At 37.3% G+C, this 19,584-nt stretch overlaps 1 protein-coding gene across 1 annotated transcript in view; it reads right to left on the bottom strand.

Moving 5' to 3' along the window:
- tlcd3a (TLC domain containing 3A) overlaps nt 1-17,663 on the bottom strand; it is a 29,198-nt gene extending 11,535 nt beyond the window's left edge. The window contains exons 1-2 of the mRNA XM_073841419.1: nt 17,306-17,663; nt 5,320-5,406 (exon numbers count right to left, since the gene is read on the bottom strand). Of these exons, the coding sequence (XP_073697520.1) occupies nt 5,320-5,406; nt 17,306-17,427 (209 nt within the window). The 5' untranslated portion in view covers nt 17,428-17,663. The remainder of the gene's footprint in view (nt 1-5,319; nt 5,407-17,305) is intronic.
- Between the last annotated feature and the right edge of the window lie 1,921 nt (nt 17,664-19,584).

The raw sequence follows: 19,584 nt of genomic DNA, 5'->3' as shown, positions 1-19,584 counted from the left end.
GCAGGGTGTAATTTGGATTTGTCTGTGCAAGGTTTGATGCCCATCCACTGCCATTATATGACTAACAGACTGCAACAGTTTGAGTTAAAAATCTTTGTTTGTGTTCTACTGAAGAAACAAAGTCACCTACATCTTGAATGCCCTGGGGGTAAGCAGATGAACATCAAATATTCATTTTTGGGTGAACTATCCCTTTAATCTTTATTCAAGCTACAAAAGTTAATCAGTGACTAGAGTAGTCGAGTGATGATTTCTTTTTTCCTTTTGTTATTTGATTTCCATTGATTTTCTCCCAACTCATTACGATCATTTAATGATGTTTGATTAAACAAGGTTCAGGAGGAGCACGATCAGATAATCAACCCATTCGGCACAGGTGCAACCTGTTTAACCAATCATTCAATCAGCGCATCCTCTATATATTACCAGCCGTCTTACCTCCATCCAGTGATAGTTTCTTGGCATCCCTCCTCCACCCCTACTCACCACTTCTAATCTGTTTCTATCCTACACTAGCAGGGGGAGTTCTCTGGGTCCGGCCTGTATTCCGGCCCGGAACCCTTCCCCCGGACAGCACGCCAAAATATGCTTAATACTCGCTCAAGCAGATTAGATGTAAGGGCGAACTCGTGAAAGACTTTATAATTCATTTAAGACTATGCTTACAAGGTAACACGCCAAAACCACGCATTTGGCATAATTGTGTGTGTTTTCGTCCATTGTAGTGCTACTAGTGGGCTGTCTGAAGTGGCTCAATGTATGTGTACAGCGGAATGCGCAACCTTTCAAACTATACTTCAATGCACCGTTTAGGCGGCGTAACCCCAGGTATGTGTCGCCGCATTCTCGGGTTATAAAGAATAAAGAAAAGAAAAGTTAATCTTCCAAAATTAAGCCACCATATCCTCTCAGGTAAAAGTTATTAGAACCGTGTCTAGCCATCACACTGCTCTCACCTTATCAGTTCGTTTATATCCTTTTATTTGATTCGCTCTTGTCGCTTCAGAACAGTTAATCAAGATGATCTTGTCTTCGGATGATCTTGTTATTCGCCTACTTTAGTAACAGCAAATCTCTTTAAAAACTGTCTGTTGTTTTCACTACTCTGCATTGTTATTTCTGAAAAGTTTTACCCGCCAATTGGCGAGACTGTTACAAATACTGGCCAACGCCAATTTTATACGTGCATTTGGCGCTTGACGAGTGTTAATTGTAGGCCCTGTTGCTGTCTATGTAGGGTCAGAAAGCTCTCGGATTTCATCAAAAATATCTTAATTTGTCTTCCAAAGATGTTATCTAGCAAAATGTCCAAACTGCTCCTTTATATACAATTAAAGTGAAAGGTATTCATAAAAAAACATCCCCTGATCCCCATCACCTTCCATTGTGTGAAAAACAGCAGCTTGGACATCCTGTGAAATATCTGGGCGACTGAATGAGTGAACTATGCCTTTAACTCTCACAGCGTCATTGGATGCTCCTTGTCACTCAGGATCATGGCTGCGCATGTGCTCAAGCCAAGTATTAAGCCTTTGGGGGATTAGCAGGGAGGTTGGGAGTTTTCTCTAGGCCTGCCTGGCAAGTGCCTTCTGTGGATTACCCTGTTACACCACAAACACACGCACACGTTTCCCCCACCTCACATGAACAGGTGGCAGAGGCTGAAATTGCAGGTGTCAATCTAGTGCCAGGGAAGGGCAGAGGGAGGAAGGGCACAGAGGAAGGTAACAGCTGTTGCCCTGGGACTCGGTGTACCTAATCTCCTCCTCCCTGTGTCCTTGGGGTGTGGGCGGAGCCAAAGGGGTCAGCAGATGTGGCGTAGGAACAGAGGTAAGCACTGTTGCCCTGAGGCTGTTGTGATTGGCCACTGAGATGACATGGGCAGGTAGGGTCTAATGCACCTCCTTCTTAAAGTGGTACTGCACCCGTTTTGAAGTTTAAACTGTTGTTGTACCGTAGTGACGCTTTAAAGAAAGAGGATTCATGCAGATTTTCTATTTTGTAATGTATGCTGTTTTTTCATAATCTATGAGAACAGAACGTATTCTTAAGTTTGAAACATTTATTTGAACAAAATTACAGGAAATATAGTAATATTGTAAAATTTTGTTACAATTTAAAATAACTGTTTCCTATTTTAATATATTTTAAAATGTAATTTGTTCCTGTGATGGCTAAAGCGGAATTTTCTGTATCATTACTCCAGTCTTCTGGGACACATTATTCTTCAGAAATCATCCTAATATGCTGATTTGATGCTCAAGAAACATTTATTATTATTATTATCAGTGTTGTTATCAAACATTTGTGCTGCATATAATTTTTGTGGAAACCGTGACACATTTTTTTTCAGGATAGAAAGTTCAAAAGAACAGAATTGACTTGAAATGCACTTTTTTGTCACTTTTAATATGAAAGACTTTACTGTCACTGTCAATAATATAATGCCTCTTTGTTGAATAAAACTACTAATTTTGTTTAAAAAACATACTAACCATAAACTTTTGAACATTAGTGTAGAATTGAATTGTAATTAGTGGCTAAAATAAATAATAATGTTTGACAGGCCTCTTATTTCTGTTATAGACCTTTTTCCTGAGCAAACGATGAGCGCCACCATTACGAATTCTAACGTCAGATTGGATGCTCTTCTGTTCCGGTCTCCATAGGAACCCATTCAAATAAAGTCGGCAGCTTTGTGTCATTTACACACTCATTAAACTTTAAGGAGTAAGGCACTGACAAATGACGGTCATTGCGACATTGCAAACCGATGGCGCTATAGAGCCATGTGTTTTTTAAAAACATTAGATTAACAGCTCGGAATATATGCTACTTTAACTGGAAACACGGGAGACCGGAAATGCAAAGCATTCTTCTGTCAGGCGTGACTTCCGTGTTCAGGAAAAACGTATATAGGCACACCAAAATCTGTTTTATTTTTTACCAAATTAGCTTTTTTTTTGTTAAATAAAAAAAAGTCTAATTAATTTAACAATTTAACTGCAATTTATTACAAGTTTAACAAAAATCACATGTCTAGGGCCATATGATTTTTTTTGGAAAGTTTTATTTTTCAAATTCTTTGTTTGTGTTTATCAAATTCTTTGTTTTACTTTTTTTTGGATTCCATTTTAATGGCTTCATTAAATTTCAAAAACATCTGTAAAATAATTGATTTTATAAAAAAAAAAAAAAAATTGTATTTATTCATTCATTCATTCATTCCATAAATGTTGTGTTGAGTTAGTGCTGGGCGATATGGAAAAATCATGTATCACGATATGGATTATTTTATATCACGATAACGATATATATCACGATATACCAAAATAAAGTACGTTTTCATAAATAAAGTATCAAAGTATGTTTCACACATACTCCGTCTGCAAACTCGTTTTGCTTTCACACAGGATGCATTTGCAGTCAGTTCCTGATCTGCGGCTGTTTAAGCACAAACACACCATTTATCCGTTATTTTAATTTCAAATCCAATCGTGCTTTTTCAACATTGGGATACTTTTATCACAGTACACTAATACAATAATACTAGACATATTCACGTTTAAACTCAACGTATTATAAACAACGTAGGCTATTATTCAATGCACTTGACTTCTAGATTTGTATTTGCTCAAGCAAGTTGCAACACATTTAAACACAGCATAGGTTATAGGCTATAGCTTCCTTTTCATATTGAATTTGGGCTATCACAAATATTTTAAATTAAAACTTACCACAGACAGAAACAGTTGGCTCTCTGTGCCTTTCTTTCGCATTAAATCTTTATTAAAAACCATATTTTAAAGAATCTATTATGTTGCCTTGTTTATTTAAAACTGCACTATTTTAAACCTAGCCAAAAAGCCACGTGTTGACTGTGAAACACAGTAGACTGCATTTATATGCATTTATGGTACATTTCCGTGTCAATCCATGTTCATTTTTACAGCGAACAATGCGCTGTCACTTTCATTCAGCGCATGCAACGCAATGCAGCACAGCAAAAATAGACTCTGTGCCGAAACGATCGCTCCACTGCTGCAAACGCACCGCTTCTGGAGCGCACTACCGGACAGCAACCGCGTGCAATGTGAACGCTCTAATCCGTTAACATGTGTGCGGAAAAAAATACGCAACGCAATACGCACTGCAGACGGAGTGTGTGAAACAGGCGTCAGCGTCGGGCGCGGAAACAGTCTTTTGGCAGAGTTTGCACATGACTGTCTTCTGCTCCGTATCGGAGCTCTTGAAGCCAAAATGCAACCAAATCACTGACGTACCCCCACGTTTCGGCAAAAGTACTTCTTGGCTGCTGCCTCAGTTTGTTGCGACTCCGGGCATTCTTGCGTCTCCATCTTTAGGCTAAGCACTCACGAGTTAAAGCATGTCACAACAACGTAAAGCGTCACGTCGCACAAGACGAAGTTTCTTTGTGAAAAAGTTCATTTTTATTCTTGATTATCACTTATAGGGTAGAGTATGCATTGCATAGCAACAAGACATTATCATATATTTGTCATAGCCTATTTAATTCAATATTTTCTTTAGTAATTGATAAAATTAGGTTAGAAACGATAGAAACGATAGAAGAGAAATAGGACGATAGACCCTTTTCTATCGTCCCCACGATATATATCGTCATATCGCCCAGCACTATGTTGAGTATTTACATTTTTCTAGTAAACAAATTCTGGTAAATAGTTTCTCTGGTAAATATTCCTTAAAAACAATGTTTGATAATAATTTCATTAGTAGTAGTAGTAGTAGTAGTACAATCATTACATTAAGTTATATATTTCTGTCACAGTTTCTTCAAGTTAAACCAAACTTTTATTTTGACAGGCTGCTATGAAGACCTTTATGGCAATAGTTTTTCACAAAAGAATACAATTAACGCGCATTTCAGTTTGTGTATATAAATAAAACAGCGCATCTGTGCCATTTGTTTACACAAAGACATGCAGAACATGCAGGATTCATATTTAAATAGCATTTTTGCTGCTTAATAGACACTTGTCCATATCGTGTTTTGATTTAAGTTTACTGATCTACTTTTGATATATTTTACTTTCAGTTCGAATTTGGCAGATTTCATGACATTCTGCGTTATACAGTAAATTCCATTTTTTATAACTTTTTTATATGTATAACTTTTTATACATATTTCCATTTGTAGGTATACGGGTGTTTTTTTAGCATGACTGAAACACTATGTTGATCTGTTTTATCATAACGTTTATACAATTTGATCCTTTGCTGCAGAAAAGCTTTTCATCGGTGCACTGTGAAAGATGTGACAAGGGTTAGTCAACTTACCTGTCCATAATCACATTGCCTTTGCATGAGGACACTATGATGATGCCAGCTGTGGTGGCCATAATAGCATGAATGGATGACACCAGCCTTCAAGAGAAAGAGAAGACAAATTTAGGTTACCTCATACTTTATTATTTAAGATATTTTCACATAACTTAAATTTCAGTCCGTTGACTTTAACACACTTGCACACATCATATGGACCACTTTTTATCATTTTGGGTCTTGACAGCCCTGGTACTTCAATTATATAAATGTGTGGACAGAACATTCTGACTCGAGTCTTCATTTCAAATATATATATGGATTTTTGTGGATTTGAGCTCCTCATCAGGGAAGGGGCACATTCGTGACCTGATGTTTGTGCCTGAGTTAAGCGACTGTTTTGCTACTGTGTTAATGAAGTTAAATGTTAGAGTCAGCCAGGCCTGAAAGATACCCACCACAATCAAACCCTAAACTGAGATAACGTCAAACTGTTTGTGTGTGGGGAAAGATAAAAGTCTATCTGCTGTACCTTGACATTTTTTTTCCACACACTGTTCCACAACAGATGACAGAAAACGAAAATGACCCAGGAACCACAGAGGGGTTACGATTACAAGACACTATCACTACAGGACACTCATTTACCAAATGGTCACCATTCATTATTATGATCACAGTGTTTGCTAGCAGATAAAGCACATTCAGACAGACAGTAACCCAAGCAAATATTTGAGCTTGATTCATTAATAATAGTCAGAGGTCACATGATATGTCCTTCCATGCTGACTAATATTGTGTTAGTATTTTCCTTTGAGTCTATGCACCTATTTCTTTAAAGCGGAAGTATGTTATGTGATTATGGGTGAGACCTCCGGTTCATTATCCACTATAGGAAAATAGTGAGAAGAATAACAACATGCAGTAAATGGTAAAACTGTTTGCACTACAAACTAGAGTTCATAGTTAAGATAATACATTAAAATAATATGGTAAGACACACCAATTTGCAATATCAAGCAACAAAACGAGCTGTTTTGTACAGGAAAAAAAATACTTGGATGCGGTTGAGACAGGAATTAATAACAGGAATTAATAAGATGGTTAAATATGAGTGAACAGTCCTATACAGCATCTATTTCTTCACCAGTGATTTGCAGCAAAACTGTACATTTTTCTGTCTCATATTGAATAAAACTGGAAGCTGTTTTCTATTTAACCAACATTTAGTGAGTCTTAAATATGTACTATTTGCAGATTACAAATGGAAATGTAATAAATTCCACATTATATTCATATTATATTGTCTGACAACAAGTCTTAATGCCTTAGACAAATTTACTTCTGAGGGACTGTAAATGTTACATTTGCATACTTTTACTGGAAAAAGACAAAGATTTGACCTTTAAAAACACTTCCACAAGTCTCTGAAACATGTTTATTTGGGGGCTTTTCTTATGTAATTATATGTGAGGCTAAATATGATTAAATAGATTTATTAAGCATCACTAATTTGAATAAAAGTTTTCTTTTTTGACATTCTGTGAAATATAATATAATATAATATAATATAATATAATATAATATAATATAATGTAACTCTGGACCACAAAAACAGTCATAAGGGTCAATTTTTTGTTTTGAGATTTATACATCGTCTGAAAGCTGAATAAATAAGCTTTCCATTGATGCATGTTAGGATAGGACAATATTTTGCCGAGATACAATTATTTGATAATCTGGAATCTGAGGGCGCAAAAAAATCGAAATATTGAGAAAATCGCCTTTAAAGTTGTCCAACTGAAGTTCTTAGAAATGCATATTAATGTTTTGATATATGTACATTAGGAAATTTACAAAACATCTATGGAACATAATCTTTACTTAAAGGCTGTATCAGCGATTCTAGGCTGAAACATAAAGTGTCACATTCAGCTAACCTTTCTTCATGATCCGCTGGCTGCCTGCCCCACAAATTGGCTGTTAAAAAAAACACGTCTCTGTGGTCAGCCTAGGGTCCGAGATATGCCAAAAAAACAATTGGTGCTACCAACCATTCCACAGGAAAACAAACAGTGTTCCAACCAATCAACGTCAGGGGGTTGGTGTTGTGGACTTTCGTACTGGTGCACAAAATGAGGGAGGCAGAGCGAAAGTCCACAACACCAACCCCCTGACGAGCGGATCGTTTAGAAAGGTCAGCTAAATGTGACACTTTATGTTTCAGCCTAGATTCGCTGATACAGTCTTTAATATTGACATGACTTTTGGCATAAACAAAAAATCTATAATTTTGACCCATACAATGTATTTTTGGCGATTAATACATATAACACATATAATATAACCTTGATGTTTATTTAAAAGTAATAAATTACTTTTAGAAAGTTATCTGTTGACCAAGCATTTATATATAACATACATTGAAAAATATTTAGAGGTAAAACATTTTTCACTCAGAAATTGCTAGTACATTTCACAACTAATTGCAAAGAAACAGCAAGTGATACTTCAAATTAAATGTAACATTTAAAAAAAAAAAACTTGAAAAAAACTTTTTAACAGTGTAATTTTAATGAGACTGGTTTATTAATTATCATATCATGTATTTAATTAGATTAAAAGTTTTTAATATAATACCTTGATTTAACTATCCAAACATACTCTTTTTTTTTTGTAGTGTAAGAGGGTTATGAAGCACAATTTATTAGTCACACTCGAGCTGTGAAAGCAGAATGAAATGAAGTGTAAGTTTAGTGTAGAGCTCAGTCTAAGCCTCTGACTGTCTGGTGAACTGCACGGCTGAGCATTGTACATGGGATGACGCTTGCTCGTCATGACAACGGCGGTCACGTGACCTAGGCCTGACAGCTTACGCCTGAGTTGGCCACTAGATAAGCGCTCCCCTCCACAAACACACACGCACAGTGCTCTGCTCCCCACATCCCTCCATCCTTGGAGCCTTGCTGCCTGAATACTGTCACAAGACCCATTTCACACAATCCACTCTTTGTATCCCCCTCTCTCTCTCCATTTTTCTCTTACAACAAGCTCGGAAAGAAACCAAAAAAGGGAGGAGAGGAGCATGCTTCATTTGTCTAACTTTGGGGGTGGCTGGCATGACATACTTTCTTATTTGTCCAAATATCAAACATCAATAAAATGTAGTAAACAAGAGTGCTCAATCCTGCTTAGTGCGATCAAGGTCTAACTTAGTTACAACACAAGTACTTCTAAAGCAAACTGATTTACTCAGTGGTTTTCTGGGTAAAGCCCAGGGGCATGTATTCACAACAATATTGTTTCTGTTTTTGCACACATCAGACTAAAAAAGCACATGCACCTTTAAAGCAGTGTTTTTTTAGTCCCCTTAAAGGGACAATTTACCCAAATATGAAAATTCTGTCATTAATTACTCACCCTCATGTCGTTCCAAACCTGTAAGACCTTTGTTCATCTTTGGAACACAAATTATGATCATTTTGATGAAATCCAAGAGCTTTCTGACCCTGCATAGACAGCAACCGTACTGACAAGTTTAAGGCCCAGAAAGGTAGGTCTACAAATTCATAAAATTATGGTTGAACCACTGATGTCACATGGACTATTTTAACAATGTCACTACTATCTTTCTGGGCCTTGAACGTGTCAGTTGCATTGCTGGATCAGAAAGCTTTCATCAAAACTACTATTTGTGAAAGATGAAGGTCTTACAGGTTTGGAATGACATGAGGGCGAGTAATTAATGGCAGAATTTTCATTTTTGGGTGAACTATCCATTTAAGGGCAAAAAAGTCAGGCAATGCCTTTCACAATAAATGAATGCAGGACTTCCTTTCATATAACCAAGCTGTGTGTGAAACCATAAATGCCATGCTGCCTTATCAGTCAGTATCCAGAGGTTGGAAGAAAGAAATCTATAATACCTAAATAGATCTCCTATATATAGCTATCCATTAGCACTACCATTCATTTCAAAGGCACTTGTTTCACTACAGGATGCCAAGAGGTACGCAATTTGAAATCTGCTATATTTGTTTACTGACAACCAGTTCAGTGTTTTTTGATTTAATCATCTGTCACATGGCACAGTAAAATATCACAAATTAGCTTGTGGCATCACAAAAATCCTACTTTTTAGTGACTAACAGGAACAAATATTAACCCCCTGCTGTTATGGATATACGTGACCCTGCACCACAAAACCAGTCTTAAGGGTACATTTTGAATGAACAAGCTTTCCATTGATGTATGGTTGGTAATAAACAATATTAGTCCGAGATACCGCTATTGTAAAATCTAGAATGAGGCCAAGGGTGAATAAAAATCTAAATATTGAGAAAATCGCCTTTAAAGGTGTCCAAATTAAGTTCTTAGCTATGCATATTACTAATCAAAAATTAAGTTGTTATATATAGCATGTGAGAACATGATCTCTACTTAATATCCTAATGATTTTTGGCATAAACGAAAAATCTATAATTTTGACCTATACAATGTATTGTTGGCTATTGCTACAAATATACCCATGCTACTTAAGACTAATTTTGTGGTCCAGGGTCACATACAAGGAACATGAAGCCAATGCCAACCAGTCAAGCCTGGTTTACTTTTATACAAAACACTGTCTGTTAAGCAATGCAGCAGCCTCTCGGCATTGCAATTCCTCTTTCTTGCTTTTCTAGTGGTCTGTCTCCACTTCTTTATAGTCTTTGATTTCAAGCTTGCTACAACATGTCTTTCTGTCATTTTAAAGTGAACCCCAAAACCAGCTGTGGTTCAGCTGTGTTTGATTAGAGTTGGAACAAAAATCTCCAAACGCAGAGGTTGTGTCTCCTTCCAGATGCAGGGCACCCCTGTTGTTAAATGTCTGAAAATCATGTTTGCATTGTTAATCCAATCAAGATTTGCTAGAGAAAGTTTCAGTTTGCACACACATTTCCAGTAACATGAATACTCTTCAATATGTCCTGTCTAGACTTCCAGTTTTAATTGAACAGAATAATGTATGTACTACCGTTCAAACATTTTAGGATTTTGAAAACATTTCTGCTGCCTTTTTTTTTTTTGAAAAACTGATGCATGAATTCATTGATGAATAAAATGATTTATAAAATGACACATCTCTGCCCTTCACTTTTGATAATTGAATGCATCCTTGATTATTAAAAGTTTATTTAAAAAAATCAAATTTGTATCGCGATAGCAAAACTGTCTCAATCTTATCATGGTCACATGACGATATGAAACGATAGGTCTTCCGGGCAAAAAGTGTAGTTTTTAAAATATATTTAAACTACTTATTCTAACATAAAATGTCTTTAAAGTTGTGTTTTTGGGCCATTATGCTTTGGCACAGTATCAATCAAACTAAAACCGAAAGCAAAATATGGCTTAATCCCTTCATCAAGTCTGTTCAAAGCCAAGCACGCACTTCATTCAGGCGATCAGCTCGCGATCTGGTATTTTCCACACCTCAGAACGGCTCAGTTCACAGTGAATGCAGTGAACTCATTTATTGCATGTGCTGTGAGTTTAGTGTGCATTTGGGAATACAACGGCCACAAGTTATGTTTTATTTTACAGCATTTCACTAAATTTGTAGCGAGACAAGTTTTTGTAAGCCTGTTTTCATTGAAGCTGGAGTTTTCCATTAAAATAAAAGCACTACTGCCATTTCCGTCAAAATAAAAGCTTGAAAGTGCTAACAGCTAGTGGTTTAAATACAGTCCAAATTCAAAATTCTCTTTCAAGTGTAGAAATTAGGAAAGAAGTATTGTAATTTCCCTACTGTAGTGTAAAGCAAAAATTATAAACCTATGAAATTGTAACTTTCATTTATTTTACAGTGTAGCTGTTGTTTAGCAATATATGGCTATTACTGTCATAGGAATAACAATAATATAAAATTGTACATTTAATTTGTTTGGCTTCCTCAAATACCAGTGTGAAGGCAATTTAGACTGAGACAGTATGCCACAACTAAAAAGAGAGTTGAGTCCCCTTTCAATGATTCCCAAGTCAATTCACTGACTTTTTTCTGACTTAAGTTTTCTTATTTAAGACAATAAGTTGGAGCTCTTAATTTTGAACTCTCAAAGTGCATTAAATAGAATAACTGAACTTCATATGTTCAAAACTTTCTTTTTTTCCAAGTCTTCGCAATAAATATTGTATCGTGTTTATTGATATATTATCGTATCATGAGATTTTGATATCATTACATCCCTACTATGTGTCATAAAAAGGCACTTATCAAACATATTCACAGGGTCTTTCTTGTTTTTCAGAGGTACATTAAATGTTCCCATGTGTCAGTGTTGTAACTGTTGTACATAATATAAGCTACCATCAAGACATTGGTTACATTATGAGATAATGGGCATTTTATGTCTGATTTAACAAAGTGCTTTTAAAAGTTATATGCTCATAAACCGTGATCTTTTTTTTCTTATTCATAATCAATGCTGTGGCAAAAAATCTGTTTATGTTACATAATGTTTCCTACATGATGGAAATGTTAACCAACAAGCTGGCTTCATTAGAATCTGGATTGCCAGAGAGAGTGATAAATAGCCATTAGTGATTCAGTGATTTAGACTGGTTGCCTCATTCACAGAATACTGATTGAATCAACACTTTAATGTAAATGTCCAGAGTCTGCGTCACTTCATTATCACTCCTCTAACAGCCTTCATCCTCTTCACTCAGACCAGATGCCTCCAGCACGTCCTCTAACTACCATCAACATCAAAGACCAACAACTCATCCATCAATCCACATGTCCATGTATTCGTCCTGTGGTAACGACACAGTACACTTTGTTTCTGAACACCGTCCCTCACAAACTATTCAGCATCCACTGGATCATGTTGGTCAATCAATAGCTCTTATTAAGAGAACAACATCTCAAGAAACATGACACTCATGTCTAGAGTTTGGGCCAACACTCAATTTTATGTAACTTATTATCTTTTCTGATACACAAGGGCAGAGAACAAACTCCCTTTGGTGATGCAGCTGTTGTTTTTTTTGTTTTTCATGGATTGGGTATTGATTTTCCAAGCTTTTTTATTTTAGCTTCCTCAAAAATATATTGAATCTAAAAATAGCCTTTTTCTGTAACCTTTGTGCATATGATGTCCATATGATGGATTCTTGGAAGGAAAGGAACATGAAGAACCAATTCTGAACCAAGAGGACAGGACTCTGCTGATACTAAACATGATCTTATGCTGATACAGCAGCTTTTTTGGTGTTTGATTTTCAAGGATTGACACAGTTGCAATGGCTTCATAGAATCTACCACAACAGGAACTCAATGGAAGACAAAATATAGCTTATAAAATATCACAGTTTAGTCATAATATCAACTGACCTCCATAGAAACACCAGTCAGAAAACACAAACACTCACAGAACTTTATCTCATAAAACTCAAAACGCTGCAAAATGAAGGGTGGCACATAAAAAGTAAAGAGATGGGAAACAAATCAAAGCATTAGCTGGGATTATGGCCATTGCTAAATAAAATTGCAAACAATTGCCCTTAGCAAAGTAGAAACAAAATGAGAACAGATGGATTAGGTTTAACAACATTTTCCAGTGGCAACAACAATTCAGAACAAGAAGTGATAAATTAAATTATCATATAGCATGGATTTAAAGGGGTAGTTCACCCAAAAATGAAGATTGTCCTCAAAGTATCCTACAATAGGAGTATGACTTCCATCTTTTGGACGAATGGAATCGTAGTTATATAAGAATTGTTCTGGCTCCTTTAAGCTTTATAATGCAATGAGTGGGTGTTTCTCTTTATCAGTCCAAAACAAGTCTAATAAAGCGCATCCATCCATCCATAATAAAAAGTGCCTCAAACACCTCTAGGGGGTGAATAAAGGCCTCCTGTAGTGAATCGATGTGTTTTTGTAAGAAAAATATATATATTTAAAACATAATAATCACTTTTCTCTAGCTTGCACGAAGAGTTGTATGCTGAAGCCATTCCGGACGGATGGTGGACGATGTATGACATCTGCGTTGTGCATGCGGCGCTCAGAAGTGACGAATGCGGACACACAGTGGAGAGATCAAAACAAAACAACGGTCACGAATTAGAAGTACAAAACAAGGACTTGTACAGAAAAATGTTGGAGGATTTTGATATAAGCGAAGAGAATACTGTTTTTTCTTTGTTAACGTCAGGAAACTTTGCTCCTGTAAACAAACGTTGGTTTTCACAAAACTCACAGGCACATGTGCAACGGCGACATCACACGCCCGGAGCTGCTTCCGTGTTAGCGCAAGATATATTAAGTAAGGAATAATTGACGGCGGGCCGTCGAATTCTTAGGAAATAATGCACACCTGAGGTGTCATGCGGCCACGACGTGAACAACTGAAAACTCCTTTTTAAGTTGTTAATCATCAAAGCAGCGCTAACAACATTAGCACGTATGCTAACGCTGTGCTAACTGTTTGTGTGTGCGTCTGTGAGGGAGAGAGAGTGGGAGAAACAGAGTTTGTGCTTTCTGTACATAATAAAACGTAATATTGTGGCAAAAACATGGAAATAATCTGTCGTTTTTATCCTGTTGTTTACTGTATTTATTTGTTTGGCCAGTGTCGTTGTGGGTTTTGGTTATTTTGCTGTTTTGGGCTGTTATGCTGCGTTCACACCGCCCCAAATGTCATGCGTCAGTTGCGGCAAGATTACATGTAAAGTCAATGGTTGAGTCCGTCAGAGGTCCGTCAGAGGCTCTGCGTTGCGTTGTGTCCGTTGGATCCGTCAACTTTTCAAGCGTTACCTGCGTTTCAAGCGTCAACGCAGCAAACGCAAGCAACGCAGAAGTTCAGCTAGCTGAACTTTTGACGGACTTGATGCACTTGACGCAGTGCGTCAACCAATCAGAGCGTCTCACTGTAGCGACGTCACCACACGTATTTTGAATGAAGCGGGAGCAGAAAAAACAACAACATACAATTCTCTGCGATTGCAGACGGCTACAAGCTTATTCTAGCCGTCTGCAATCGCAGAGAATTGTATGATCCGTCCTCGTTGTTGTATAAAGACAGGAATGTAAAGGAACTTGCTTGGATGAAGATCGCTGAAGAGATCGGGATGTCAAATCTTTTCTCAACGTAATTATTTCCCATTTCGTTAGCTAGCGAAACATGGTCATGAGAGGATTCCAAAATGTCCAGTCCCAATAGTTTGCCATGGTTTATTCAGGGGAAGTGTGCAAAAAACTAGATGCGTTGGGAGCGTTGCCTGACGTGTGCGGTGTGAACGCACCAAAAAGCAAGCGTTGCCAGCTTCAACGTACATGCGTCAAACTAGATGCGTTAGGTGCGTTGCCTGACGGAGACAAAGTGTGCGGTGTGAACGCACCATAAGGACCTTTGAAATAACTGAAATCGTGTGGCCAAGTGATATAGACATGTACTGCGGTCAAGGGCTGCCTGGAACTACAATTGCCGTGCGTTTCCCTGAAAATAATGCACACCATTAGAACATTCGTCAGCCAATCAGATTCAGGCATTCAATGGCCCCATAGTATGAAGTGATTATTACATTTTAAATATGGATATTTTCTAGGGATGCACCGAAAAGAAAATTCTTGGCCGAAACCGAAAACCGAAAAAGAGGAAACCAAAGCCGAAAACCGAAACACCGAAAGAATTATGCCAATTATTAGTACCATTGCATTTATGGCTATGACTGTGTACTAATTTGATTAAAATCAAGGCATTGCAATTGCATAAATTAATATTAAAGTTTCAAAGAATAAATCAGTTATATTAATTTAAACAATTATTATCAATCAAGTATTATATTACTTAAATAACATATACATATATTTTACTGCCTTTGTTAAAATTGTTTACATTTTTATAACACATTATCCATCAGTTCACATTTACAACTCGTGTTACGTGTTTCTCTTCCATCAGGAGGCGCTATTAGAATGGTAAACAAAGCAGCGCAGCAAATGACTTTGAAACGTGCAGCGCTCATATTTATTTAATGGATAGCCTTTTGAAGTTTCATCAAATTAAGAGCTTTATTTAAGTCTTTCAAAAAACAACACTTACACAATAGTAGGGGACTAAATTAATATCAGCATATGAAGTATAATCGTCTCTCATTGTCTCTGAGAGAATGCAGGTCAGATGCTGAAAGCACTGTCAGCTTTCACTTTAATATATTGCGCAGATTTCACGTTGCTTGTGTGATATCCATTGGCTCACCTCCACGGTTTAAAACATAATTATTTATAAAAATACAGTATATAGAAAGGGCATATCTTTAAAATGTTGTGACGTAACAGCAACGTAAAGCCATTGTTTTTCACTCACTGAAAGCCACATCTGTCAGCGCAATGCGCCGATCTCTGCTCTCATTACTGCAGACACAAGCCCTCTTGAAATTTCTGCATTACAAGTTTTGCAAATCGCTATCCATTGGTCTTTCTCAGATATACTGAAATACGTCCTCACCGCAGAAGTGTTGCTTCAGTCAAGCACGTGCAGGCTGCGGTTTCTGTTTGCGTCAACATACTGTTTCAGCCGTGTTGTTTCGGTGATAAAAGTCTTTCGGCCGAAAACCGAAAATGCACTTTTGGGTCATTTTCGGCCGAAAATTTTCGGTGGCCGAATATTCGGTGCATCCCTAATATTTTCCTTACAAAAATGCATCGATTCGCTACAGAAGGCCTCTATTCACCCCCAGGAGCCATGTGAGGGACTTTTTATTATGGATGGACGTGCTTTATCGTACTTGTTTTGGATTGATAAAGAGAAACACCCGCCCATTGCATTATAAAGCTTGATGGAGCCAAAACAGTTTTAATGTAACTACGATTGCATTCGTCTGTAGGAAGGAAGTCATATACACCTAGGATGCCTTGAGGGTAAGTAAATAATGGGCTAATTTTCATTTTTGAGTAAACTAACCCTTTAATTATGGATGTAAAATTTGCCACATATAAGTTTCAAATTACACCAATAATGGCTTCAAAAAGAAATAGAATACATGTAATATTCTGCACCAAGCTAATATGTAAGTGCACAAAACTACTGTCAATGACGATTTACACTGAACCCAACCAGAACTGTTATGAAACTGCTTATCTGCAAACACTTGCATGTATGGATGACCACAGATAAAGATTCCCCTCAAGGTTCCTTTATAAATTTAAAAAATGGTTAGCAGTTTCAAAAACACAGATTTTACCTTAATAGTTAACGGTTAGTCAACCCTTAACCCTTAACCAGTGTGTACTGGGTTTATTACCCAGATTTGTTCGGATCTATTGGATTTCAGGTTCAGTTCAGATGATTGTCATGTTTGCACAACAATAACTTGTGAAAATATGGAAGAGGTCTGTATGAAGTTGGTCTATTCATGCTCATTCTGTATGAACTGTCCAGGGCTGAATTGATGAGGGAGTGATTAAGGTCACGAGATCAGCTGAATATAACATGAACAGAACCGATTATGAACATAACTGAGCTCCTAAACACACGCTACAACATTTAACTATATCAGTCTGCCTACAAAGTGCTACAAGGCCAAGGTTTTTAACCAGGTATACGCAGACCCCTGGGGGTCCAAAATTGTACAAGGAAATAATCATAACGTTAGTTACTATTGTTTTAAAAGTTACTGTACTGTGAAAATATAGCTTTTTCTGTATTGAGGCCTCTTGGTTGACTTGACAGTCTGTATGGGGGTCCCTGGGACAGTGATGCCCCAAGATGCTAACATTGCAGTGGGTTATTTAACAACTGGTGTAATTGTTTCTATCAAGCTGTTAAAATGTACCACAATAGCAAAAGAGTTTTATGTGAATAATATTACATTTGTAGCCTACACTATATTCCGCTATTTCAAATAGGCAGAATGAAACTCGCTTTACTAGTCAATAGCAGTACACTAGCAAATGATACCACAAGAGCTGTCAGGCCCTCCAGAACTGCTCAACTGTCACCAAACTCACCTCTCGCTGACCAGCACGACGTCGGCATCTGTCCACCGCTTGAAAATGGACGGGAGCACTTTTCTAAAAGTGAAGAAGAGACCGGGGAAGCCCACAACGCCGCAAACCAGCACTTGCAACATCTTGTCCCGCTATAAAACCTGATCTGACGCTTGGTCGAAAACAAGATACCGCGTTAAAATAGCAGCGCTGAGTCGGTGTGGTCAGGGAAGCATTAGAGCAGCGGTTCTCCTGCCTCAGCAGCGCTCACTGTACTGTACGCACACCGAATAACGGTGGAGGTGTCCGGTGATTGATTGCTCTACACTCCTGCCTCACAAGCCGGGACCAGCGAGTATTGTGTTACATGTTACGGTTCGTGAACTGAGGAGCTCCTTCACCATGCGTTATGAACTTGTCAGCAATGCGAAGTTACATGCATAGCGTCCGCAGGAACGATTAAAATAGTTGTTGAGACCGGGTGCTTATCCGCTGCTCGGCGAGCGTTGCTCATTCCTGAGCGGGTTTAGATTTGGAGAACTGTAATGTCCGAATCGCAAAGGAATCGTTCTTTTGAATCGATTCTTTTAAGTGAGTCGTTTGAACCGGTTTACAAAACTGATTCGTTCACGACCATGATAGACAAAAATACAATAATCACGAGATTTATTTGTACAAATTAATAAACTGATTAATAAAGCATATTCTTTCATTTTTTTCAATTATGTACAGTCTTTTTGAGGCATGTTTGTGTAAACTTCATACGTTTCAATTATTTAAAACAACCTAGTTAAAAACAAAATCTGTATGAGATTTTCCTTATGACCATGAGTCAACATCAATGAAAAACGTTGCTTTATCTGAGCCTATAAATTCTACTAATTAAAAGATTGAGACAGACTTTAATTTAGTTTAATTAATAGCTTTTTAAGAAAGGCGAATTAATAGGCTAGTATTGTTTCAGTTCAAATGTACACGGTTTAATGACTTACAAATGTGGCTACATACGGCCTTACTGAAACGTTTTTAGAGTATTATTTAATATGCCATGCTGAGATGTTTATGACCACGTGATGACGTAATGAATGAATCTTTTGTAAACGAACCGAGTTCGTGGAAACGAATCAAACCTCACAAATGGATATCATGCAGCTGAGGATCAACTCCTCTTGCTCACAATCTAGCCGCACAACAGCGCCATCTAGGCGTTTCACTGTTAATAACTCAAAGTCGATTCTGTTTTAAATAATTAACGCTTGAAATGTCAGTGAGAGTCTTTGCTCTTGAGTCTTTCAGCTTGTTTTTTATTTATTGACCTAAATATAAAATGCCTCGTCGATTAATGAGCTTTTTAAAACTTGTGGATATGTTTATGCTATATCTTAGTGTGCACAGGAAAAAGACAAAAAGCAAGCATGAGGGCTTTAGGATCACTAACTATATGAATTGTGGTAGCTGATCACTTGTGGAAGTGATCACACCGTGCTGAGTACACATACAGGAGAGCCTTTGTTCCCACACAGCCTATACACAATCCTAATCCATCTGTCCCACCAACCCCCACTCCTTAGCTGCCCATTCATGCTGATCTAGGAAAGAGGAGAGTGTGACTTCAGCCCTTCAGTCCCCAGGACATAGTTTCCCCTCACAGGGACCAATTACAAATGCTCCTTGTTGTACCTTTCCACACCACAGCTCCACAGTTTTCCCAACCTGGTAACTACAGTGCAGTAACTAAGATAACCAGTCCTTGCCAACCACAATGTCAATAACTTAATAATGTGAAGACAACAAAGTTTCTTCAGGCATGTTTTCTCCTGAACAACACTGGAACACCTTCAGAATTTAAATTGCATCTCTTTTAATGATTTTGTTTTGATCCTAAACATTCATCGGCGCCGATAGGTGACATTTAGTGCTGTTGCACTTCAGGCGTCCTGAGTTCAAGTCTGACATTTCCCAATCCTGCTCCCACTTCTTTCTCCCACCTCACTTTCTGTCAACTAACTGTCCTATCCTAATAAAGACAAAAACGCCAAAAATAAATCTTACTTTTTTCTTTTTTCTTTTTTTTTTAAGTTGAACATTCATAAAGTCTTCTGTAAATCCCTGACATGGGACTATGTCACACAATTTCACCTGCCATTTTTAGAATATTTTTTATTAATTTATTTATTTATTGCCACAAAATAATTTTTCTTGACACATATCAAGACCATTTCAGCTGAATTTTCTCTTTATTAAAATTATTACGTCATCATTACCTCAGTCACTTCTACTCAGACAACAGTAATATTTTA

This window comes from Garra rufa, chromosome 5 (genome assembly GCF_049309525.1).
Source record: "Garra rufa chromosome 5, GarRuf1.0, whole genome shotgun sequence".
In the NCBI taxonomy this organism is placed as follows: domain Eukaryota; kingdom Metazoa; phylum Chordata; class Actinopteri; order Cypriniformes; family Cyprinidae; genus Garra; species Garra rufa.
This window is presented reverse-complemented; position numbering and strand designations above follow the sequence as displayed.